We start from the raw sequence: 24,905 nt of genomic DNA, 5'->3' as shown, positions 1-24,905 counted from the left end.
TCATCGCGGCAATCATCGCTAATAATAAAAAAACAACAAAAATGCGTTTTGTAATTAATTATTTAACTAACAACAAAAAAGTGTGTTGAATATTGTTGCTGAATATTTTTCGTGAACTAAGTATTTGTGGCGCTATTTTCGAGTCACCAGCCAAAATTCCCTAGATTTTTGACTTTCGACAGATTGACAGGTCGCCGTGAAAGTTTGCGTTTGGGTTGTTATTACGCCTCTTGTATTTTTAAATTTTGCCAAAATGCGTTTGTTATGAAAGCGTCTGCGGCTGGGTTTTCGCGTTTACGGCGTTATTGATGTCCGTGAAGTCCTTTCCACCGGTAATCGATGAAGATGTTTGAATCGATTTTACAGTACGTTAGAAGTTGGTTTCCAGCCAACGAACTGTCCACTTCTAATGAATTTTCTCGTAAACGCAGGTAAAGCGTCCCATTTCCACTATATAGCAGATTACCATCTCTTCGTTGCAGAGGTTCAGACAATTACACCCACTTTAGAAGCCCCAAACACCGAAAGATACTCTCCACAGTGACCAACAACATCTTCGACGGTAAACAAACAACACGTTTTTTATTCGTGCTTTAACTTGCGTTTGTTAAAGATGACAGTTTCCCCTCGCCTTTGAGATCGTCGTCCATGTTGCGGCCTTTGAACGGTAGTGATCGGACTGTGGTCATTGATGATGAAGACGACGAAAGACCGCTGACGAAACCCGTTGATATTAAACGCAAATCGTCTGAGAACCGTTTGAAACTGAACGGGAACGACGATTTGAGTTTCCTGAAGTCGGCGAAAAGCACGGCTGAGAAGAAACTAGAGGCTAAAAAAGCCGGCGTCGAGTATATTACTCGATTTTCGTCGAGCTACGAACCTGTGACCACGAAATCTCCAAATATGCAGAACGGCACGAAACCTAAGTCAAAAGTTTCGCCGAGTTTGAAAAATCAACCAAAAACACGTTCCTCCTTAAATAATACGCTGTCTTCGCCTACTTTGGACTACTCAATTCGCCTAGATGATAAGAAAAAATATCAAATGTTGCTGGAAAATGTGGCGTTGCAGAATACTTTTAATAACTCTTTCAATAGCTCGTCGATTTATGGAACTCCGGTTGGAGGGATGTTTAATCGGTCGAGGAGATTGGTGGAGATGGCGAGGTCGCCTAAGCAGAAATCGTTCGAAGTTATCGATCTCACAAGCGAGAATAAGACTAAATTATCGACGAAGGATAAAGTTATTAAGATTTTAGATGATTTTGAGAGCGAGACTGCGGTTATTGAAGACTCGGATTCGGACGTTGAAATTTTGCCAACTCCACCGTCGCCCAAACCGGATATTAAAGTGCCGCCGGTGAATAGTTTGAAGACTGTTATTGATACTTCCAAGCCCACGCACCATAAATGGTTAGAGGATGTGTAAGTACATGTTAAAAAAAATATTTATGGTAACTAATTATTCAAAAATTAAAATGTTGAAAATTTCAACACACTGCCACGTGGTCCAGCAGCTACGCTGCCATCTCCTCGTACCATACTTTTGAGGTTAGAAACGTCACAAATATGAAATATTCATAATTGTAATTTTATTTTTTAAAAGCATTTTCTACACAAAAATAATGGTTTTGAAAAAGCGTGGTATACCCTTTTGGAATTTATGTAAATGTCAGGGTTGTATTCAGGAAAATAGTTATTGTCCAAGCATGGCCAACTAAGATACGGCCTGACATTAATGTCGAATTTCATTGTTGAATTTGATTCTACTAACCTCATAAAAAAAAATTCCTTGGGTAACTAGCGTGATCTCTTGCAGAATTTAAATTTTTGTAATTTCTGCACTTTTGTAATTTTCGCAATTTTGAAATTGTTTAAGTCTCTATTATTTCTCAAAATATTGACTGACTTGTAATTTTTGCCATTACGAAATATCTGGAATTTGAAGATCCTGCAATGTTTTTTAAAATTTTCAAAATTTCTGGAAGTTACATTTGTTTTACTATTTGCAACCATTGTGGTGCTTTCGAAATTTTTTATTAAAAAAATGATTTGAAATTTTCAATTTGTTGGAATTTTTTACACTTTTGGATGTTTTTATTTAAAAATTTCAAAAAAAAAAATTTAAATTTTTAGGACGTTCGCTACAAGATTTTTTCTATTTACGGCCCTCATAGAATTTTCGAATTTCTATTAAGAAATATTTTGAAAATTTTAAGTTACAATTTTTGACCGTTTTGGAAGTTCTGAATTTTAGGATTTTTTAGAAAATTTCAAAATTTCGGGCATTTGTGCAATTTTGATTTTTAGCAATTTTTTAATATTTTATCGTGTCTGTTTTATTAGAACTTCTGTAATTTTCGTCATTTTTGGCACTGTTTAAGTCTACCTAATTTCTGGAACTATCAATCTTTTTGAAATTTTTGGAACCATGAAGTATTTGTAATTTGGAACTTAAAAATTTCAGAAGTGTTTTAAAATTTTTCTAGTTCTACAAAATTTTAAAATTGTTGAAATTTTTCTAGTTCAACGAAATTTTAAAATTGTTGAAATTCTTCAAAATTTCTGAAGTTTTGCCACTTGGAACATTTTGGTATTTTAAAAATTCATCTTAGAACCGCCACAAATATGAAACCATAAATGTACCAAAATAATAATAATATTTATTCCTACAGGTAACACCCAATTACAGGAATAATATCAAACTAACTAAACTAATTCATGACAGTAACTAAAAAAGTATAAATATTGAAAAAACAAAAGTATCTACAGCTAATTAAACATTAACCCAAATTTACAATGTAATTACAAATACTAAAACTAGAATCAAAATTAATATCACATAAATATATCAATTACATGATTTTTTACTTTTTCGATTTTCCAAAATTTTAGATTCCTCAATTTTTGGAATTTTTGAATTTTAGGTCTTTCATTTATTTGATGTTTCGATTTTCCGATCTTTCGAAGTTTCGGCTTTTTGCTTTTATATTGTTTCGTTTTCCAATTCTTTGATTTTGAAAAATTTTTCGTTTTTCGTTTTTTCAATTTTGAATTTTTCGATTTTGAGGTGTCCTATTTACCAATTTTGCAGTTTTTCAACTTTTCGACTTCTCGCTTTCTCGATCTTTTGATGTTTCGATTTTTCAATTTTTCGACGTTTCAATTTTGGGATTTTTCAATTTTTCGATTTTTCAGGTTTTGTTTTTGGATTTCTTGATTTTCAACTTTTTGATTTTTCGATTTTCAATTTCCGATATCTGGGTTTTCAATTTGTGGAAATTTTAGTCTGGGGATTTTACGATTTGTCGATTCGAGTTCTAATTTTTCAGTTTTTCGATGTCTCGATGTTGGGATTTTTTAATATTTAGATTTTTCGACTTTTCGGTTTTTCAAAATTTTTCGATTTTTAAAGATTTTTCAATTTTTTTTATTTTCGAATTTTAGGTTTCTCACTTTTTTAATGTTTCGATTTCTCGATCTTTCGAAGTTTCGAGTTCTGGGTTTTACATACATTTTTTGGTTTTTCAATTCCTTCGTTTTAAAATTTTTTATTTTTCAATTTTTTCGTTTTTTAGTGTTTCGATTTCTCGATTTATCCGTTTTTTTTTTTTTTAGTTTATATGTTTCAATTCTGAATTTTTCGATTTTGAACTATCCGATTTCTCAATTTTTCGACATTTCAGTTTTGGGATTTTTCAATTTCTGGGGTTTTCGGATTTTTGAACGATTTTTTTTATCTGAAAATTCCGTGCATTTTTAAATTTGAATTGTTTCTATTTACGGCACTCTAAAAATTTTCGAATTTCTATTATTAAAAAATATTTTGAAAATTTTGAGTCGTTAGCACTTTTGACACTTTGGAAAGTCTGCATTTTTTGGCTTTTAAAGTTTCTAAATTTTTGTCATTTTTGGATGTACTGAATTTGCTAGGATTTTTTATAAAATTTCAAAGTTTCCGGCATTTCTGCTATTTTTGGAAACTGGAATTTTCAAATTTTCATTCTTTAATAGAATTCTTTAACAATTGAATTTTTTATGATTACGAAATTGAAAAATTGATTAATATATCAAAATATTTCAGTTGTACGATTTTTCTGTTTTCGCTTTTACATTTTTTGGTTTTTCAATTCTTTGATTTCGAAATTTTTCATTTTTAGATTTTTCAGTTTCTCGATTTCCCAATTTATCTGTTTTTTTTTTTTAAGTTTAAATTTTTCAATATTGAATTTTTCGATTTCGACTTATCCCATTTTTTGATTTAGCAATTTTTCAATTTCTCAACTTCTCGCTTTCTCGATATTTTGATGTTTCGATTTTTCAATGTCTCGACATTTGAGTTTTGAGATTTTTCAATTTTTTCATTTTTCGACTTTTCGATTTCGCAATTTTGGAATTCTTTAATATTTCGGTTCTTCAAAAATTTTCGAATTTGAAAGTGTTAAATTTTTAACTTGTTTTGAATTTTTGAATTCTAGGTTTCTCACTTTTACATTTTTTGGTTTTTCAATTCTTTGATTTTTAAATTTTTCAGTTTTCGATTTTTCAATTTTTAGATTTTTCAGTTTCTAGAGTTCCCGATTTATTCATTTTTTTTTTTTTAAGATTAATACATTTTTCAATTTTGAGCTGTCCGATTTCTCAATTTTTCAACTTCTCGCTTTCTTGATCTTTTAATGTTTCGATTTTTCAATTTTTTGATTTTTCGATTTATCAATTTTCAACTTTTTGATTTTTCGATTTCCAATTTCTCGCTTTCTGGGTTTTCAATTTGTCGAGGTTTCAGTGTGGGGATTTTACAATTTACCGATTCTTCGATTTCCAATTTTTCAGTTATACGATTTTTCAATTTTTCGATTTCTAAATTCCTGGATTAATTGATTTTTTGATTTTAAATTTTTCGATTTCAGTTTTTTATGCTTTTGGATCTTTTTACTTAAAAACTTCAAGCATTTTTTAAATTTCTAGTACGGCAATTTTTTTTTTCTATTTCTGGCCCTTTAAAATTTCCGAATTTCTATTATTAAAAAATATTTTGAAAATTTTAACTTGTTACAATTTTTGACCCTTTTGGAACTTCTGGATTTTTCAAATTTCGGGCATTTCTGTTCTTTTTGGAATCTATGAAGTTTTCAAGTTTACATTCTCTTATAGATTTTTACAATTTTTTTTGATATTTTATCATGTCCATTTTATTAGAATTCACGTCATTTGCGTAATTTTTGAAACTGTTTAAGTCTCCCTAATTTCTTAACGTATTAACCCTTTAGAAATTTTTGAAACTATGAAGTATCTGGAATTTGGAGAATCTTTTAAGTTTTTTAAAATTTTCTAGTTTGGCGAATTTTTAAAACTGTCGAAATTTTTCAAAATTTCTGGCAGTTGCAGATGTTATACTATTTACAGTCCTTTTGATGTTTTCGAAATTCTTTTATTAAAAAATTATTTTGAAATGCATAAATCGTTGACAATTTTTTGCACTTTTGAACAATTTTTTTATTTCAAAATTTCATACATTTAAAGAAAATTTTTCTCTTTATAACCCTCTTACAATTTTCGGATTTCTATTATTAAAAAATATTTTGAAAATTTTAAGTTGTTAGAACTTTTGACATTTTGGAACGTCTGGGTTTTTAAGAGATTATTAGAAGTTTCGTAATTTTCGCATTTTTTGGAATTGCTTTAAGTCTCTCTAATTTCTGAAGATCTTAACCATTTTGTAATTTTTAGCATTATGAAGTGTCTGGAACTTATTGAATCTGGAAGTGTTTTACATTTTTTCTAGTGCAACGAAATTTTATAATGGTGGCAATTTTTCAAAATTTCTGGAAGTTAGGCCATTTATAACATTTTGGTTGAGAACATAAATATATCAAAATATATCAGTTATACGATTTTTTACTTTTTCGATTTTTCGACTTTTCGGTTTTTCAAAATTTTTCGATTTTGGAAATTTTACATTTTTTAATTTGTTGAATTTAAAGTTTTTCACGTTTTTAATGTTTTGATTTCTCGATCTTTCGAAGTCTCGAATTCTCGCATTTACATTTTTTAGTTTTCCAATTCCTTGATTTTTCAACTTCTCGACTTCTCGCTTTCTCGATGTATCGATGTTTCGATTTTTCAATTGTTCGACATTTCAGTTTTGGGATTTTTCAATTTTTCGGCTTTTTGATTTTTTGATTTCTCGCTATTCAATTTTTTGATTTTTCGATTTTTAATTTCTCGATTTGTGGGTTTTCAATTTGTCGAGGTTTCAGTTTGGGGACTTTACAATTTGTCGATTCTTCGATTTCCAATTTTTAGTTATACAATTTTTCAATTTTTGAATTTCTCAATTTCGGGATTGATTTTTTGATTGTCGACTTTTCGATTTCTCGATTTTGGGATTTTTTATTATTGCCATTTTTCGACTTTTCAGGATTTTAAAATTCTTCGATTTTAAAAATTTTAGAGATTTCAATTTTTTGAATTTTAGAATTTTAGATTCTTCACTTTTTTAATGTTTCGATTTCTCCATTTTCCAAAGTTTCGACTTCTCGCTTTTACATTTTTTGGTTTTTCAATTCTTTGATTTAAAAATTTTAGATTTTTTAGTTTCTCGAGGGCTTGATTATCCATTTTTAAGAATAATAAATTTTTCAATTTTGAATTCTCAACTTCTCGACTTCCGGCTTTCATTTTTCAATTTTTTGACATTTAAATTTAAGGTTTTTCGATTTCTTGATTTCTGTTTTTTTTTGATTTTTCAGTTTTTCGATTTATGAGCCTTTTAGAAGTTTCGAATTTATTAAAAAATATTTTCAAAATTTTAAAGTTTCAAGATTTTTGACATTTTTGGAAGTTCTGATTTTTCCAGTAAAATTTTTGAGTAAAATTCAAAATTTCAGGCATTTCTGCTATTTTTGGGATCTATGAAAATTTCGAATTTCCATTCTTTAATATATTTTTTTTAATTTTTAAAGATTTTATGTCCGTTTTATTAGAACTTCCGTAATTTTCGTAATTTTTTAAACTATGAAGTATCTGAAATTTGGAGAATCTTTTCAGTTTTTTTTAATTTTCTACTTTAACGAATTTTTGAAATGCCATCTTGTACTACTTACAACCCTTTTGATGTTTTCGAAATTCTTTTATTAAAAAAATGTTTTGAAATGCTCAAATTGTTACAATTTTTTGCACTTTTGAAAGATTTTTTTATTCGAAAATTGAATGCATTTTTGAAATTTTTAGAGCAAAGAGGTTTTTTCTATTGAATTAATTTAATAAATTTAATTTTGGAATTGTTAGAAGTCTTTCTGATTTCTGAAAATCTGAACCATTTTGTAATTTTTGGCTTTATGGAGTATCAGGAAGTTATAGAATTTCTTAAGTGTTTTCAAATTATTCTAGTTCAACGAAATATTAAAATTGTTGGAATTTTTCGAAATTTCTGGAAATTAAAACTGTTTTGCCATTTACATTTTGGTATTTTAAAAGTTCATCTTAGAATCGTCACAAATGTGAAAACGTTGAGAACATAAATATATCAAAATATTTCACTTTTGAAAATTTTAGATTTTTCAATTTATTCAATTTTTTGAATTTTTGCATTTTCGGTTTTTCACTTTTTTGATGTTTCGATTTCTCGATTTTTCGAAGTTTAGACTTCTCGTGTTTACATTTTTTGGTTTTTCAATTTTGAACTATCCGATTTCTCGATTTTGTAATTTTTCGATTTTTCGGCATTTTGATTTTTCGATTTTCAATTTCTCGATTTCTAGGTTTTCAACTTGTTGAGGTTGGGGATTTTACAAATAATCGATTCGAATTTTTCAGTTATACAATTTTTCAAATTTAGATTTCTCAATTTCTGGTTTAATTGATTTTTTGATTATTCGACTTTTCGGTTGTTCAAAATTTTTCAATTTTCTGAATATTAGGTTTTTCACTTTTTTAATTCTACGATTTCTCGATCTTCCGAAGTTCCGACTTCTCGCTTTTAGATTTTTTGATTTTTCAGTTCTCGATGTCTCGATTTATCCGTTTTCTAAGATTAATAAATTTTGAATTTTTTTATTTCGAGCTATCCAATTTCTTAATTCTTCAACTTCTCTCTTTCTCGATCTTTTGATATTTCAATTTGCCAATTTCTTAATTTCTAGTTTTTTTGATTTTGAAGTTTTTTAAAATTTCCTAGTTTAACGAATTTTTGAAACTGTCAAAATTTTTCAAAATTTCTGGCAGTTGCAAATGTTTTACCATTTAGAACCCTTTTGATGTTTTCGAAATGCTTTTATTAAAAAAATGTTTTGAAATGCTCAAATTGTTACAATTTTTTGCACTTTTGAAAGATATTTCATGGATTTTTGAATTTTTTGACTAAAAGGTTTTTTCTATTTAGGGCCCTCTTAAAAATTTCGAATTTCTATTATTAAAAAATATTTTAAAAATTTTAAGTGCTTAGAACTTTTGAGACTTTGGAACGTCTGCGTTTGGGTTTTTAGGATTTTAAATTAAAGTGCTGAAAATCTCAAAATTTCAGATATTTCCTCTGTTTTTGGAAACTATGGAATTTTCAAATTTTCATTCTTTAATTTTTTTTTTTTCAAAATTTTTGGATTTTTGCTCCACATTCAAAATATTTTATTCGCTTATTTTTGTAAATTTTCAAAATTGACAAAATTGTTCTTTAATTAATAAAAACCACGGCTTCTTTTATAAAAAAGAACTGTTTCGTTACAGGAAGTTACAGTAGATAGCGCTAGTTACCTAATAAATTTTTGAGGTTAGCAGAATCAATCAAATACCCGGTTGTGACACGGGTCTGTTTCAAATTTAGTACAACAAATACGACCCTGTTCGGAGTTTGATGACCACCAAGCTCGACTGAGGCTCGGTTATAAAATTTTATCAGCATACAAAAATACCGTGTTTTGATATAATAACGTAACGTGACTTTGTCAAATTCCCTGACAGCGTCAATCATGCCCTAAATTCTCCGCACCAATTTACTCAAAATGGGTCAAATTTTTAGCTTCTTTCTCAAGTACCCCCCACACCCCCGACCTAGCGACTAAGCCCTCCACTTTATTTTCAGCACGAAAAAGCACGAACAATATGTGGTGGACAAGTCCAAAGAGATCCAAGCTTACGAAAAAAGCTCGTCCACCTTGAGCGAAATCAACCGCGACATGCTAATCAAAGCCCTAACTCGAAAGGTCCAAGATTCCCTCGCCATCAAAGACTCCATCCTGCCCCTGATCGAGGACGAAGAAATAGAACTCCCGGCCCTAACCGACGACCAAATCCGAATAATGAAGAAGGCCTTCTCGGGCGACCCCAACGAAGTCCTGACGAAAAAGTTCAACCTCAACGTCAACCGCCGCGACATCCAGACCCTGGCCGGCCTCAACTGGCTCAACGACAACGTGATCAACTTCTACATGAACCTGATCATCGAGAGAGGGACAGACTCCAAGTGGCCGCGGGCGTACGCCATGAACACGTTCTTCTACCAGAAGTTGTCGACCAGCGGCCCCGAGTCGCTCAAGAGGTGGACGAGGAAGGTGGATCTGTTCTCGTACGAGTTCATCTGCGTGCCTATACATTTGGGGATGCACTGGTGCATGGCCATCATCAACCTGAAGGAGCAGACGATCAAGTACTACGACAGCATGGGGAAGTCGAACAACCAGTGCTTGAACGCGCTGAGGGGCTACCTGGAGTTCGAACACATGGACAAGAAGAAGGAGGCGTTCAGTACGAGGGATTTTGTGTTGGAGAACGTGCAAGACATTCCGCAACAAATGAACGGGAGTGACTGTGGGATGTTTTCGTGTACGTTTGCGGAATTTGCGACGAGGAAGGCGAAATTCACGTTCCAGCAGGAAGATATGCCTTACTTGAGGAAGAAGATGGTGGTCGAAATTTTAACGGGACAGTTGTTGATACAGTAAGTGTCAATGAAGTTGTACAGCGTTTTTCACATACTTAACTTTTTTCATTTCATTAATGCGGATCTGTAGAGTTAGAGATCGAGGAGGTGTTGTGATATACACATTTTTTATTTTATGTATTGCGTCAGGTTACAAAAATAAAATAACTTATTGATTTCATTTCTATAATTTTATATTGTGTGTGCAGCATTAAGAATTTAAATAAATCGTTAATTTGAGAATTAGGGTGTGTTTGTCTCTTGTAATTTGGCCTAGGGTACTCTGTAGAAGAACGTAGAAATCGACACTTCTCATATGAATACCATTTTTTTTGTTTCTTCATTTTTCGAGTTTTTAAGTTTAAATTTAATTTTTCAACTTTTCAATTCAATTTCTAGATTTTGCAATTTGCATATTTGAGTTTCTCGAGTTTTCAATTTTTAATTTTTTCATTTGCAATTTTTCGTTCCAGTTTTTTATTTTCTTTTTTTTACAATGTTTCAAATTTTTTGTTTTTTCAATTTCACTTTTTTTTCGTTTCGTCAGTTTTTCAATTTGCAATTTTCCGATTTTCCAACTTTTGGAAATTTCAATTTTTAATTTGTTCAGTTTTTCGAGAAAAACGAGAAAGTACAAGTTATTCTACCTTTTAAAAAAAACACATTTCATATGGTAATTTCTTGTAGAGAAATGAGGATTTTGCAACTAAACTCCGCCCTTTAACTCACGATGAATAAAGCATTCATCACAATTGAGAAAGGGTGGGTGGGCGGGGCTTCTATTTGTTCCATTTTTTCTTAATATGTGAAGTTTTTTTTCCCAACAAGAAACTGAAAACATGTTTAACTATCCTGTTAATAAAACGACAGTAAAATGATAACAAAAGGAAGTCAAAAAAAATAACGATAAAAAAGACGGCAAAAAACAACCAGAAACAAGCCAAGAACAAATTGTGGCCAAAAAGTCTTTTTTTTTGTCTAAAAAACGAAAAAAAAACGGCAAAAAAAGAAGGCACAATAAAATGACAAGTGACCATAAAAAGAGAAAAAAATCACAAAAATAAGTCAAAAAAATGCACAAAGAATGCAATAATAAATCGACAAAAAAGGATAAAAAAAAAACAACCAAAAACAAGGTGACAGTAAAAAGATAAAAAACGACAAAAAAACATCCAAAAGCAAGCCAAGAACCAAATGTGAGCAAAAAAGGCAAAAAACGTCCAAAAAGCGCGAAAAAACGACAAAAAGTGGGCACAAAAAAGTGATAAAAATGATTCCTAGTTTTTTGATTTTTTATTTTTTCGACTTAATTTTCCATTGTTCGATTTTTCGCTTTTTAAAATTTTTCATTTTTCGATGTTTCGGTTTCTACATTTTTCGATTTCAGTTCTCAAATTGTTGGAATTTTTTACACTTTTCGATGTTTTTGTTTAAAAAGCATTTTTAAAATTTTTCGTTCGTACAATTTTTTCTCCAATTTATGGCCCTTGTAGAATTTCCGAATTTCTATTATTAAAAAATATTTTGAAATTTTTAAGTTGTTACAATTTTTGATCCTTTTAGAACTTCTGAATTTTTGGAATTTTAAAGTTTCGTGATTTTTGACATTTTTGGAAGTTTGGATTTTTTGAGGATTTTTTTTAGAAAATTTCAAAATTTCAGGCATTTCTGCTATTTTTGAAATCCATTCCATTCTCTAATACAGTGGTTCGCAAACTGGGTGCCGCGGCACACTGGGGTGCCGCGGAACCTTCATGAGGGTGCCGTGAAAATTTTATAATGATTTTAATAAATATAAGCACAAAACCAACTTTAAAAAATAATAATTGATGATCTGATTTTATTAATATAGTACCACTGTTCAGTAATGGAAAATGTGTTCTGAACATGTTAATTTTCTTCATACTGAAGTAAGATGGCTATCTAAAGGCCGTGTTCTTTCTCGATTTTGGGAATTAAGAAAACGATATAAACGTTTTTTGAATCAGAAAATATTGAACAATTTTTTGACCTCCTTCAAGACCACGTTTGGTGTACAAAACTAGCATATTTAACTAATATTTTTGAACACTTAAATAAAATATGTAAATTCAAGTATGCAAGGTAGAAATGGAAATATTTTAAACTCCAGTGAAAAAATTTTGGCTTTAAAAGACAAGCTTAAATTATGGAAAAAATATTTATAAAACAATCTTAACATCAGTTACTTATTGTACAATCATGTGATAAAGTGTTTTTGATAATAAATTAGTTACAATTAAAACTGTTCCTGGAGGGGTGCCGCCTAATTTTGTTTAATATTTTAGGGTGCCATCAATAATAAAAGTTTGCGAACCACTGCTCTAATAGATGTTTGCAATTTTTAAATACTTTGTTAGTTATTTTATTAGAACTGTCGTAATTTTTGGAACTGTTTATGTCTCTCTAATTTCTGAAAGTATTAATCATTTTGAAGTTTTTGAAACTATGAAGTATCTGAAATTTGAAGAATTTTTTAAGTTTTTTAAAATTTTCTACTTTAACGAATTTTTGAAACTGTCGAAATTTTTCAAAATTTACTTTTGTGTTTTACTATTTGTACAACCTTTTTGTCGTTTTCGAAATTCTTTTTTAAAAAAATGTTTTAGAATGTTCAAATTAATTGTTATAATTTTTGCACTTTTGAAAGATTTTTTTATTCCAAAATTGCATGCATTTTTGAAATTTTTAGGGCCAACAGGTTTTTTCTATTTAATTAATTTAATAAATTTAATTTTGGAATTGTTAAAAGTCTTTCTGATTTCTGAAAATATTAACCATTTTGTAATTTTTGGCAATATGAAATATCAGGAAGTTATGGAATTTCTTAAGTGTTAAAATTCTAGTTCAACGAAATATTAAAATTGTTAAAATAAAATAAAAACAAATAAAACAAGCCCCACCCACGCGCCTCGATCTCAATTGTGATGAGTTTCTCATTCCTAACCAGACCGAAGGGCGGAGTTTAATCGTAACATCAATATTTCTCTAAAAAATTCTACCCTTTGAAAAACGTATTTCGTATGGTAATTTCTTGTAGAGAAATGAGAATTTTGCAACTAAACTCCGCCCTTCAGCTCACGATGAATAAAATATTCATCACAATTGAGAAGGGGCGGGTGGGCGGGGCTTACATTTTAATTTTTTTCTTAATATACGAACTCTTCTTTTCCCAACAACGAACTGAAAACATGTTTAAATATCCTGTTGTAAAAATAATTAAAAAAAGCAAACAAAAACAAAATGACACTAAAATGATACCACAAAAAAAAGGAAGTCAAAAAAATGACGATAAAAAAAGACGGCAGAGAACAACCAGAAATAAGTTAAGAACAAATTATGACCAAAAAAGACAAAAAATCCATTAAAAAAACGGAAAAAACGCCAAAAAAGAGGACACAAAAAAGTGATAAAAGTGACCATAAAAAGAGAAAAAATGGCAAAAATAAATTTAAAAAAATGCATAAAGAATGCAATCGACAAAAAAGTGCGACAAAAAAAAGGACAAAAAACAATTATTAAAAAAAAAACAAGGTGACAGTAAAAAGATAAAAAAAAAACGACAAAAAAACATCCAAAAGCAAACCAAATAGACAAAAAACGTCAAAAACCGCGAAAAAACGCAAAAAAGTGACAAAAGTGACCATAAAAAGAGAAAAAATGCACAAAGAATGCAACAATAAATCGACAAAAATGGGCCAAAAAAGAGCGACAAAAAAGGACAAAAAACAATTATTAACAAAAAAATAACCAAAAACAAAGGTGACAGTAAAAAGATAAAAAAAACGACAAAAAACATAAAAAAAACAAATAGACAAAAAACGTCAAAAACCGCGAAAAAACGCAAAAAGTGACAAAAATGACCATAAAAAGGGAAAAAATGACAAAAATAAGTCAAAAAAAAATGCACAAAGAAAGCAAACCAAAAAAGGCAAAAAACGTCAAAAACCGCGAAAAAACGCAAAAAATGATAAAAGTGAGCATAAAAAGAGAAAAAAATTGGAAAAAATAAATCAAAAAAATGCACAAAAATGCAACAATAAATCAACAAAAATGGGCCAAAAAAGAGCGACAAAAAAAGGACAAAAACAAATTATTTAAAAAAAACAACCAAAAACAAAGATGACAGCAAAAAGAAAAAAAAAACGACAAAAAACATCCAAAAGCAAACCAAAAAAGCAAAAAACGTCAAAAACCGCGAGAAAACGCCTAAAAGTTTGCATAAAAAGTGAGAAAAATGGCTAAAAAAAGGCGATAGAAAAAACAACCAATAAAATATAACAAAAAATGATTATACAAAACAAAACTTAAAAACAACAAATGTATGTTAAAACGAATCAAGAAAAAATGGAAAACCAAAAGCGGCGACAATAAACAAAAAAATCTAAAAAAAAAGACAAAAAAAAAGGTAAAAAAAAAACAGGAATAACAAGGCGACAGTAAACGACAACAAAAGAATGTGACAAAAAAGATTACAAAAAAAAACCACAAAAATAGGCCTCAAAAGGCAAACAAAAAGAGCGGTTAAAGAAAACAAGGAACGAAAGAAAAAGCCATCAAAAAAGGGGACTAAAAATATTACAAAAGAAAATTTAAAAACCACAAATAAGTCAAAATTGCAAAAAGAGCGGTTAAAGAAAACAAGGGACGATTAAAAAGGCCATCAAAAAACGCGACTAAAAATATTACAAAAGAAAATTTAACAATCACAAATAAGTCAAAAATGCGGAAGGGAGGCGACAAAAAAAAAGATCAAAAAAACAACCAAAAAAGAGCGCCCAAAATGATGATAAAAAAAACAGCCAAAAACAAGGGGACCCAATATGTAGTAAAAAAGGTGACGAAAAAAACAGAAACAGAAAGGGTTAAAAAAAAGCAAAAATAGGGAGGCAACAAAAAAGACTTAATAGAAGCGAACAAAAAGAGCGGCAATAAAAAGAAATACAGAAAAGGGCAAAAACAAATAAAAAGCAGCCGAAAACAAGGCGACACAAAATGTGGCAAAAGTGACCATAAAAAGCGAGAAAAAAATGACACAAAAAAAGATTACAAAAGCTTAACAAAACGATAAAAATACGTCAAAAAAAAAGTGCGCAAAGAATGCCACAATAAATCGACACAAACAGGCCCAAAAAAGAGCGACAAAAAATTATTAAAAAACAAGATGACAGTAAAAAGATAAAAAAAGACAAAAAAAATGACAAAAACCGCAAAGAAACGCCAAAAAGTGGGCACAAAAAAGTGATCAAAAAAAAGGCGACAAAAACAACAAAAGTAGTTAAAACAAATTACGAAAAAATGGCAACTAAAAGAAGCGACAATAAACACAAAAAAGATAAAAAAAGAGCTACAAAAGAGAGGCAAAAAAAATAACTTATTGATTTTATTTCTATAATTTTATATTGTGTGTGCAGCATTAAGAATTTAAATAAATCGTTAATTTGAGAATTAAGGTGTCTTTGTCTAGATAGTGTCTCTCTTGTAATTTGGCGTAGGGTACTCTGTAGACTCCTTCATAGCTGCTAACCCCACCAAAAGTTTGGGACTTGATATCTTTGCTACTGTCAAACTGGTCCAAAATCGTGAATCTGTGCTTTTTGATGAAGTTACTACTGGGTCTTAATTGGATTCCCAAGTAGGCGGAATTTTGATGATTGGGGTACAACTGTAGGCATAATTGATGACCTAGGAACACATTCATTCCATCAATATGCACCGGATTTCACACAATTCTTACCAAGAACGTAGAAATCGGCACTTCTCATATGAATGCCACTTTTGGTTAAAATTAACCCCATTTCAATCACCGCCCAATAGTAAGTATACACATTTTCCCCGTTTATAGTATACATAGTGTTATTAAATTGGTCAATTTCAGTCCTAGCCCAAGACGATTCTCGGGTTATTAGCTCGGTCACGCTAACAACACTTTCTTCAACCCTCTCATTATTCAAGCTTTTTTCGTCGTAGCTGAAATAGTCTTCATAGTCGTCAGTTGTCCTAAATGTGGCACTTCTATCACCCGCTAACATCGCCTTTATGTGTTTAAGTTCCACAAGAAGTTTACGTTCGAGTTGTTTAAACTTGCGCTCGAGCTGACCTGAAAATTATACACAACTAACTTTTAAATTAAACTAATAATAATAATAATAATAATAATAACTTACTGCTTGTGCAGACCCCTTTTAACTGTCTTTTAACCGTTGCGTTTGCAGACGTTTGCACTTCTTTTGTGATAATCCTGCAAATTGCGTGTTGGGTTTCCTCGGCGGTGTCCGATTTTGTGTAATTTTCGTTATTCGGGGGTGGTACGTCGGCATAACTCGCAACTTTGGTAATTAGGATAGTGATAATGATTAAGGCGTCGATAGAGAACATTTTCTGTCGCGGCTTGGCTATTGTCTGAGTCAAATTTATGTCTATCGAATTGTTTTGTAATTTCGGCCTAAAAATATACTCAGTTGTTTGCTGTTTGTCTTTCGTTGATAGAGTCTTCCTGGCCTAATTCTAACGGAAACAAACTTCGAATGTTTTAATTTAAGTATGGGGCGTTGCGCAAAAAGGCGCTGAATGTGGCACAATCATATCTACCATAATTTTTTAAAATAACTTAATTTTTGCTTGAAATTAAATTTCTGGACTAATTTTGTCGAGCTGAGGGCGTTTTTGCCATAGTTGTTGGAAATTTTCACTATTTTAAACGAAATCCTCGTTTAACCAAAATTAAAAAAGCAATTTGTGAGTTTTTGAATATTAAAAAATAAAAAAACCAAGAGCTCTTCATTTTTTTTTTTGTTCCAGATGTTTATTCAGTAGGTTCGAATTAGGGGAAGGCGTAAATTGGGGAGTTCTTTAGACTGAACTTCCCTTGTCCCTGAAAAACAATAAAACAAATCCAGTTTCTTGGATAAATTTATTATGAAATATTTAATTTTTCCAATTTTATTTTTTTATGATACTTCCTATAAATCTCATCTGGACGCACTGAAGCCTAATTGTCAGAAATTAAAAGAACATCCCATGTATACGGTTCAAGTGACTCTTTCGTAACAAAATGTTGTGATAACCTCCTCGATTTTTTAGCGAGGACAAGAAAAACGACAAAAAATAGCGACTCAAAAAATGAAGTAAAAAAATGTGAAAAAACTAAAAAATTTCGACAAAAAATGTAAAAAAAAGATGACGAAAGCAAAGGCGACAAAAAATTGATTAAAAATGCGAAAAGAAGGCTACTAAAAAATGACAAAAAACGACAAAACAAAAAAGTCGACAAAAAAAGGACCACAAAGTGAAAAAAGATTACAAAAAAAAACGCCAAAAATAATTTTTAAAAAGTGGGAAAAAAGCGGACCACAAAGATAAAAAAACGACAAGAAAAAGAACAAAAAAACAACCAAAACAAGGCAAAGTAAATAGCAATAACAAATACGACAAAAAAAGTTATAAAAAATGTAGAAGAAAATGACAAAAAAGAGAGCAAAAAATGTCAAAAGACAAAAACCAGAACACAAAAAAATCAATAAAAAAAAGTAAAAAGAAAAGCAATAAAAAACGGCAAAAGCTTAACAAAACGACAAAAAGACCCCAAAAAAATAATGACGTCAAAAAAAGCTACCAAGAAAAGACGACAAAAAGTGATTATACAAAAAAAGTTTAAAAACAACGAAAGTTGCTTAAAACAAATAACCAAAAAATGGCAACCAAAAGAAGCGACAATAAACAAAAAAAACAAAGCGACACAAAATGTGGCAAAAAAGGGCAACAAAAAAAGTTCCAAAAAAACACAAAAATAGGGAGGCAAAAAAACCGACACAAAAGGGCTTCAAAGAAGCGACCAAAAAAAGCGCCAATAAAAGAAAAACAAAAAAGGGCAAAAAACAAATAAAAAGCAGCCGAAAACAAGGCGAAAAAAAAATAGATTAAAAATGCCAAAAATACGCAACTAAAAATGATAAAAAAGCGACAAAACAAAACCGTCGACAAAAACGGACCACAAAGATAAAAAGAATAACAAAAAAAGGCGACAAAAATAGTTCAAAAAATGGGAAAAAGTGGACCACAAAGATAAAAAAACGACAAGAAAAATGACAAAAAAACAACCAAAACAAGGCAAAGTAAATAGCAATAACAAATATGACAAAAAAAGTTATAAAAATTTAGAAGAAAATGACAAAAAAGAGAACAAAAAATGTCAAAAGACAAAAACCAGAACACAAAAAAATACAATACAAAAGAAAGTCAAAAAAGCAATAAAAAACGGCAAAAGCTTAACAAAACGACAAAAAGACCCCAAAAAAATAATGACGTCAAAAAAAAGCGACCAAGGAAAGACGACAAAAAATGATTATACAAAAAAAGTTTAAAAACAACGAAAGTTGCTTAAAACAAATAACCAAAAAATGGCAACCAAAAGAAGCGACAATAAACAAAAAAAACAAGGCGACACAAAATGTGACAAAAAAAGGGCAACAAAAAAAAAAGGTTCCAAAAAACACAAAAATAGGGAGGCAACAAAAACCGACACAAAAGGGCTTCAAAGAAGCGACCAAAAAAGCGCCAATAAAAGAAAGACAAAAAAGGGCAAAAACAAATAAAAAGCAGCCGGAAACAAGGCGACAAAAAATAGATTAAAAATGCCAAAATTACGCAACTAAAAAATGACAAAAAAGCGACAAAACAAAACCGTCGACAAAAACGGACCACAAAGATAAAAAGGATAACAAAAAAAGGCGACAAAAATAGTTCAAAAAATGGGAAAAAATGGACCACAAAAATAAAAAGATGACAAAAACAGGACAAAAAAGTGACAAGAGAAAGAACAAGAAAAAACAACCAAAACAAGGCAATAGTAAATAGTGATAACAAATATGGCAAAAAAGTGATAAAAACTTTACCAGAAAATGACAAAAAAAGAGAACAAAAAAAAGACAAAAACAAGAGGACAAAAAAAAATGCCACTAATAAATGGCCAAAAAACAACGAAGATTGGTTATAACAAAAACGAAAAAATCCAAAAGGAAGGCGACAAAAACCGACCAAAAAAATAGAGAACGTTAAAAAAGGCCACCAAAAAACGCGAGTAAAAAGATTACAAAAAATTTAAAAAATCAAAAATAAGTTAAAAACGCAAAAGTGAGGTAATAAACGATAAAAAATCAAGAACACACAAAATGTGACAAAAAAAAGAGCGACAAAAGAAGGTTCCAAATAAAAACACAAAAGCGACCAAAAAAAAAGCGGCAATAAAAACAGAAAGACAAGAAAATGGCAGAAACAAATAAAAAGCAGCCGAAAACAAAGCCACGAAATGTGACAAAAAAAGGGCACGAAAAAAAAATGTGCCCAGCTGCAATCGGCTGTCGAAAATTTTCAAGTTTTTTAAAGGAAATCCTCCTTTGACCAAAACTCAAAAACCAAATTGCGGGTTTGACGGTCCATAATTTTTAAACGGACAAAGGAGCAAATTTTTGGACACAAAAATGTATTTTCACCTAGATATCTACGTCCGAAAGTCGAATCTATTATTATTATCTTCAGTTTCAGATTCTTATTCAGGAGGTTCGAATTAGTGATATGGCCTAAATTCAAAAATTTTGACCACAATATCTCCGGAAAAATTGCCAAAAAAACATGTTTCAACCTACCCGAAAGTTTCTAGATGAATTTTGCCCAGCTGAGTGCTTTTTTGTCCTCGGTTGTCGGAGATTTTGACTGTTCTAAACGAAATCTTACCTTAATCAAAATTCATAAAACCAAATTAATAACTTTTGAATGGACAAAGAGAGCATATTCCGGATTTTATCATTTGATTCCCTATAGTTTTCTAAGCACGTGAATGTATTTTCACCTAGGTATCTAAGTCCGTTTAAAATCTACCTACACATTTATCGGACGATGTCATTTTCCGAAGACTCGAATATTAAAAAAACCAAGAGCAATTCTACATTTTCTTGGTTCCAGATTCAGGTTCGAATTAAGGAAAGGAGTCATTTTCAAACAAATCGAGGTACGTTTAACCGAGATAGCTTAACCGGAATATCTCCGGAAAATTGTCCGGCTAAGTGCTTTTTGGCACCAGTTGTTGAAAATTTTCACTATTTTAAACGAAATCCTTCTTCAACCAAAACTCAAAAAGAGCATATTTCATTTTTTATCCTTCGACAGATAGAAATTCCGTTAAATTAGTGTGACTTTTGGTGAAATAAACAACCTAATTAAACATAGTGGGAATATAAATATAAAAGTTATTTAATTAGAAGTAAACTTCGAACTCGTTAGAAATTGATAACAAGGTCACCTCGGGTCCTAAAGCATGGAGAAGACAAAAGTAAAGAAAACACTCACAAGATCTCAAAACAAATTCTGACATTCCATTTTTCAGTTAGGTATTTTTGACAAAAACAATCAAAATTCTTGTCATCACTTGTCAAAAAAAAATCAAACAAGAATGTTAAAATGGTAATCATTTTCCACATCAACCGCTATGGATCAGGTAAAAAGTGCCAAATTTTTCACCATTATCGACCACGCATTTTCTGCAGGAGAGCCTTTCGATCAGAACGACGTCCACAGGACACACTCTTTTCCACAGAAAATACCTAGGGATGGCATTTTACACCCCTGTCCTTCTACTTTATTACTACGTGTTAAAAAATTACGACCACATCTACGAAAACACTTCGACGTCAGAAGCCTTCAACACCTTGAAACGCTTCAGGAAGTGCTACTTCACCGGCTGGAACTTGGTAAAATCAATGAATTTGTGTCTCTTGACCCATTTTAATTTCGCAGACGGCCCAAATCTGCTTCATATCCGTGGCCCTCGCCGACGAAATTTCCACCCTCTACAAAACGCCCTTCACCCTTCGAAAAACTCTGGGTTTAATGCGCCGCTACATCTTCACAGCCATCGTTTTCCCGTGCACCCTGCTGGTGTCAATCCTATTCTGGTCCCTGTACACCCTGGACCGAGAGCTGGTTTTCCCTAAAAGTTTGGACGAACATTACCCACCTTGGATGGTACACAGTGTACATTCTTTTGTAGTTCTGCCGTTGATTGTCGAAATGAATTTAAACAAAGGCAACGGGATCGAAGTGGTCGATTTTTCCTACACCCTCCCTGTCTTAACCGCCTTCCTTTTGGCTTATAAGATCACGTGAGCGATTCGGGGGCGGCAGACTTTAATCAGCAGCTGCATTTTTTTCAGGTTGTTTACGGTCCATTTGCTCTACGATGTGTGGTTATACCCCATTTTTCGGTACTTGTCGTGGTGGCAAAGGAGTTTTTTCTTAGGGGTGTTGTATTTCACGGCTGTTCTCTTTCTTTATCTTGGGATTCGTTTGCAGCATGTGAAAAGGAGAGCGAAGAGTATGGCGGTTAGAAGTTTTTAGCAGTGCAGGCCGTAATTTATCGATTTTAATAAAAATGATGTTACTGTTTTATGGTGGTTATGAATAAAGGTTAAAATAGAATTGTATGTGGTGTAAATTTTTGGAAAAAGGAAGGTCACAGTCACTTCCACGGGGCCTTATTGATAAACAATGTACTTGAATGCTTTAAAACCATAGTTTAAGTTTGCTCGGTTGAGGTTTCTCCCGAGAAGCAGCGAACCTCCCCGGCACGTTTGTGTAAGCACTTGCTTATATTGTTAGCAGTAAACGGCTAACAGTAGTGAGATGTAAGCGAAAGAATGTTGAGTTCAGCAGCACATAATTCACAGTTTTTTGCATCGTTTTCTTTTGTTGCCACCTGTGCCTAAAACAAATTATAAAAAATTGTTAAAACTGATGAAGCTGTATTTGTGACGCTTTGGTTAACATACGTCATAAAAATTATATGATAATGTTAAATAAAGTCAAAAAAGTGTCCACCTGGCACTAGTTTTTGTAATATTAATTAATTCTGTTTTGTTGGTTGCATAACCGCTACGAACTTGTTAAATTACCAACTTTTGCAATGTCACTCTAGATTTAATTACAAACAATTAATAAATAAGAAACGAAACAGCAACAAAAAGGAACTGACCTGGAGTTATTTAGATCGAACTTCCCTTGCCCCTAAAGAACACTAAAATAAATTTATTTTCGTAGATAAATTTGTTATAAAATATTCGTACATTTTCGGATTTTATTTAATTATGGTACTTCCTATCGGCGCTTACGTCAATTAAGTAACTGACGTAAGTCCTGTGACTATACTATAAATCTAATCTAGACTTACGCAAAATAAGCCATTGAAGTTGGAATGTTAGAAATGTCAGAAATTAAAAGAAACATCCATTGAAACATCCCATACATACGTTTCATGTGCGTTTTTCGTAACAAAATGTTGTGATAACGTTTAGACAGGACAAAGAAAACGACAAAAATAGGTTTACAAAATGCGAAAAGAAGGCAATTAAAAAGTCAACCCAAAAAAGTCGACAAAAAAAGAACTTTAAAGAGGTACAAAAAAGATTGTTAAAAAGCTTAAAAATGCGAAAAGAAAGCAATTGAAAAAACAAACAACAAAAAAGAAGCCAAAAACAGACCAAAAAAAGAGCGCCAAGAAAAATGACACAAAATGATTAAAAAAAAAACGATAAATGGTAAAAAATGTACAAAAAAAAAACGACAAAAACAAGACGATAACATGTGACAAAAATTGCAACCAAAATCAAAGAAAAAAATTTGGGAAAAAGAGGTAAAAAGAACGCTAAAAAACGAGGAACAAAAAATGTGACAAAAACAGACAAAAAATCAATCATAAAAAAAACGACAGAAAAACGCCACAAAAAAAAGATTACAAAAATAGATCAAAGAAATGTGCAAAGAAGACAAAAATAAATCAACAAAAAACGGCAAAAAAGGCGACACAAAGGTGACCAAAAAAAAAGACGTTAAGAAAACGATTGCAAAAAAAGCTTTAAAAAAACAATAACACTAGGTAAAAACAAATTAAAAAAGGAAGAAAAAAGGCGAGAAAAAAAGATGAAGAAAAAATGGAACAAGAATATAAAAAAAACTGAAAAAGACGAAAAGTGTAAGAATATTAAAAAAGCGACAGAAAACGAGTACAAAAAGTTTAAAAAACAACAAAAAAACGACAAAAAAAGATCATTAAAAATCAGAAACAAGAAGGCGACAATAAATAATGAGAAGAAATGACAAGGAAAACGACAAAAACAGTAAAAAAAAATGCGAAAAGAAAGCAATTAAAAAAAGTATCAAAAAAACAAACGACAAAAAAAGATGCCAAAAACAGACCAAAAAAAGAGCGCCAAGAAAAATGACACAAAATGATTAAAAAAAAAAACGATAAATGGTAAAAAATGTACAAAAAAAAAACGACAAAAACAAGACGATAACATGTGACAAAAATTGCAACCAAAATCAAAGAAAAAAATTTGGGAAAAAGAGGTAAAAAGAACGCTAAAAAACGAGGAACAAAAAATGTGACAAAAACAGACAAAAAATCAATCATAAAAAAAACGACAGAAAAACGCCACAAAAAAAAGATTACAAAAATAGATCAAAGAAATGTGCAAAGAAGACAAAAATAAATCAACAAAAAACGGCAAAAAAGGCGACACAAAGGTGACCAAAAAAAAAGACGTTAAGAAAACGATTGCAAAAAAAGCTTTAAAAAAACAATAACACTAGGTAAAAACAAATTAAAAAAGGAAGAAAAAAGGCGAGAAAAAAAGATGAAGAAAAAATGGAACAAGAATATAAAAAAAACTGAAAAAGACGAAAAGTGTAAGAATATTAAAAAAGCGACAGAAAACGAGTACAAAAAGTTTAAAAAACAACAAAAAAACGACAAAAAAAGATCATTAAAAATCAGAAACAAGAAGGCGACAATAAATAATGAGAAGAAATGACAAGGAAAACGACAAAAACAGTAAAAAAAAATGCGAAAAGAAAGCAATTAAAAAAAGTATCAAAAAAACAAACGACAAAAAAAGATGCCAAAAACAGACGGAAAAAGAGCGCCAAGAAAAAGGACAAAAAATGATTTAAAAAAAAAAAAAAACTAAAAACAGGGCGACACTAAAGAGCAACAAAAAATGATAAAAAAATATACAAAAAAAAAACGACCAAAAACAACAAAGAGCAAAAAAGGACAAAAACAAGACGATAACGAAATATGACAAAAAAAAGACACAAAAATTGCAACCAAAATGAAATTAAAAAACATTAGGGAAAAGAGGCAAAAAGAACACTAAAAAACGAGGACAAAAAATGTTAAAAAAAGGGACAAAAAAATCAGTCAAAAATAAGGCAACAAAAAATTCCACAAAAAAAGCTTAAAAACAAAACGACAAAAATAGATCAAAGAAATGCGTAAAGAAGACAAAAATAAATCAACAAAAAACGACAAAAAAGGAGCCACAAAGATGAAAAAAAAGGCGACAAAAAACGATTGCAAAAAAAACAATATCAGTAGGTCAAAACAAATTAAAGAAGGAAAAAAAAACGAGGAAAAAAGGTGACGAAAAATGCAACAAAAATATTATAAAAAACCCTATAAAAACCGAAAAAGTGCAAAAAAAAGAAAAAAAAGTGATCGAAAAAAGCGACAGAAAAAGATCATAAAAAAACAATAAATAGTGACAAGAAATGACAAGGAAAACGAAAAAATGCAAAAGACAAAAAAAAAGGTGAGAAAAAAGGACTAAAAAAGCGATAAAAAAAAATAAGCGACCAAAAAAAAAGGCAACAAAAAGTAGGGGAAAGAAGCAACAAAAAACGACATCGAAAAACGATTACAAAAAAGTTAAAAAAAAATAAAAAAAATAGGTTAAAAAAACAATACGAGAGATGGGAACTAAAAGAAGCGACAAAAAACGACCAAAAAAGCTACACAAAATGTCCAAAATAAGATAAAAAACAGAAATAAGAAAACGACAGCAAATATTGACAAAAAAGAAAAAAAAAAGACGAAAGAGCGAGAAAAACAGTAGATAATGAAAGGTGAGAAAAAAAGC

At 30.6% G+C, this 24,905-nt stretch overlaps 3 protein-coding genes across 6 annotated transcripts; 2 read left to right on the top strand and 1 right to left on the bottom strand.

Annotated features, from left to right (window-relative positions):
- Positions 1 to 2: 2 nt before the first annotated feature.
- LOC135133854 (sentrin-specific protease-like) lies at positions 3 to 10,164 on the top strand. Of its 2 annotated transcripts, none has more exons than XM_064062375.1 (4): positions 3 to 365; positions 432 to 562; positions 614 to 1,427; positions 9,082 to 10,164. In XM_064062375.1, exons 3-4 carry the CDS (start codon positions 649 to 651, stop codon positions 9,938 to 9,940), a joined length of 1,638 nt encoding a protein of 545 aa, XP_063918445.1. In that variant the 5' UTR covers positions 3 to 365; positions 432 to 562; positions 614 to 648; the 3' UTR covers positions 9,941 to 10,164. The 2 variants fall into 2 exon arrangements, with proteins under 2 accessions (XP_063918445.1, XP_063918444.1); XM_064062374.1 differs by having other exon boundaries at positions 3 to 431; positions 483 to 562.
- A 5,188-nt stretch (positions 10,165 to 15,352) lies between these two features.
- On the bottom strand, positions 15,353 to 16,499 carry LOC135133738 (uncharacterized). Its single transcript, XM_064062228.1, has 3 exons — positions 16,104 to 16,499; positions 15,674 to 16,036; positions 15,353 to 15,621 (listed from the first exon to the last, which is right to left on the bottom strand). The coding sequence occupies exons 1-3, from the start codon at positions 16,312 to 16,314 to the stop codon at positions 15,353 to 15,355; spliced, it is 843 nt and encodes a 280-aa protein (XP_063918298.1). The 5' UTR covers positions 16,315 to 16,499.
- Positions 16,500 to 20,198: 3,699 nt separating this feature from the next.
- Positions 20,199 to 21,390, top strand: LOC135133696 (androgen-dependent TFPI-regulating protein-like). Of its 3 annotated transcripts, none has more exons than XM_064062172.1 (5): positions 20,199 to 20,428; positions 20,478 to 20,681; positions 20,728 to 21,092; positions 21,144 to 21,231; positions 21,283 to 21,390. In XM_064062172.1, exons 1-5 carry the CDS (start codon positions 20,420 to 20,422, stop codon positions 21,325 to 21,327), a joined length of 711 nt encoding a protein of 236 aa, XP_063918242.1. In that variant the 5' UTR covers positions 20,199 to 20,419; the 3' UTR covers positions 21,328 to 21,390. The 3 variants fall into 3 exon arrangements, with proteins under 3 accessions (XP_063918242.1, XP_063918243.1, XP_063918241.1); XM_064062173.1 differs by having other exon boundaries at positions 20,200 to 20,428; positions 20,728 to 20,926; positions 20,981 to 21,092; positions 21,144 to 21,390; XM_064062171.1 differs by having other exon boundaries at positions 20,200 to 20,428; positions 21,144 to 21,390.
- Positions 21,391 to 24,905: the final 3,515 nt, after the last annotated feature.

This window comes from Zophobas morio, unplaced genomic scaffold (assembly GCF_036711695.1).
Source record: "Zophobas morio isolate AGI-343-1 ecotype UQ-CSIRO unplaced genomic scaffold, CSIRO_AGI_Zmor_V1 ptg000022l, whole genome shotgun sequence".
NCBI lineage: Eukaryota > Metazoa > Arthropoda > Insecta > Coleoptera > Tenebrionidae > Zophobas > Zophobas morio.
The sequence above is the reverse complement of the archived record's forward strand: the minus strand, read 5'-3'. Positions and strand labels throughout refer to the sequence as shown.

Bases quoted from the DNA above. Each gene is read 5' to 3' on its own strand.
- LOC135133696 (XM_064062171.1), top strand. The intron at 20,682-20,727 runs GTAAAATCAATG...TTAATTTCGCAG, and splicing joins ACTTCACCGGCTGGAACTTG to ACGGCCCAAATCTGCTTCAT. The intron at 21,093-21,143 runs GTGAGCGATTCG...CATTTTTTTCAG, and splicing joins CTTTTGGCTTATAAGATCAC to GTTGTTTACGGTCCATTTGC.
- LOC135133854 (XM_064062374.1), top strand. From the start codon at position 340: ATGAAGATGTTTGAATCGATTTTACAGTACGTTAGAAGTTGGTTTCCA. The intron at 432-482 runs GTAAAGCGTCCC...TCTTCGTTGCAG, and splicing joins GAATTTTCTCGTAAACGCAG to AGGTTCAGACAATTACACCC. The intron at 1,428-9,081 runs GTAAGTACATGT...CTTTATTTTCAG, and splicing joins CATAAATGGTTAGAGGATGT to CACGAAAAAGCACGAACAAT.
- LOC135133738 (XM_064062228.1), bottom strand. From the start codon at position 16,314: ATGTTCTCTATCGACGCCTTAATCATTATCACTATCCTAATTACCAAA. The intron at 16,037-16,103 runs GTAAGTTATTAT...TATAATTTTCAG, and splicing joins AAAAGGGGTCTGCACAAGCA to GTCAGCTCGAGCGCAAGTTT. The intron at 15,622-15,673 runs GTAAGAATTGTG...ATGTGTTCCTAG, and splicing joins TGCCGATTTCTACGTTCTTG to GTCATCAATTATGCCTACAG.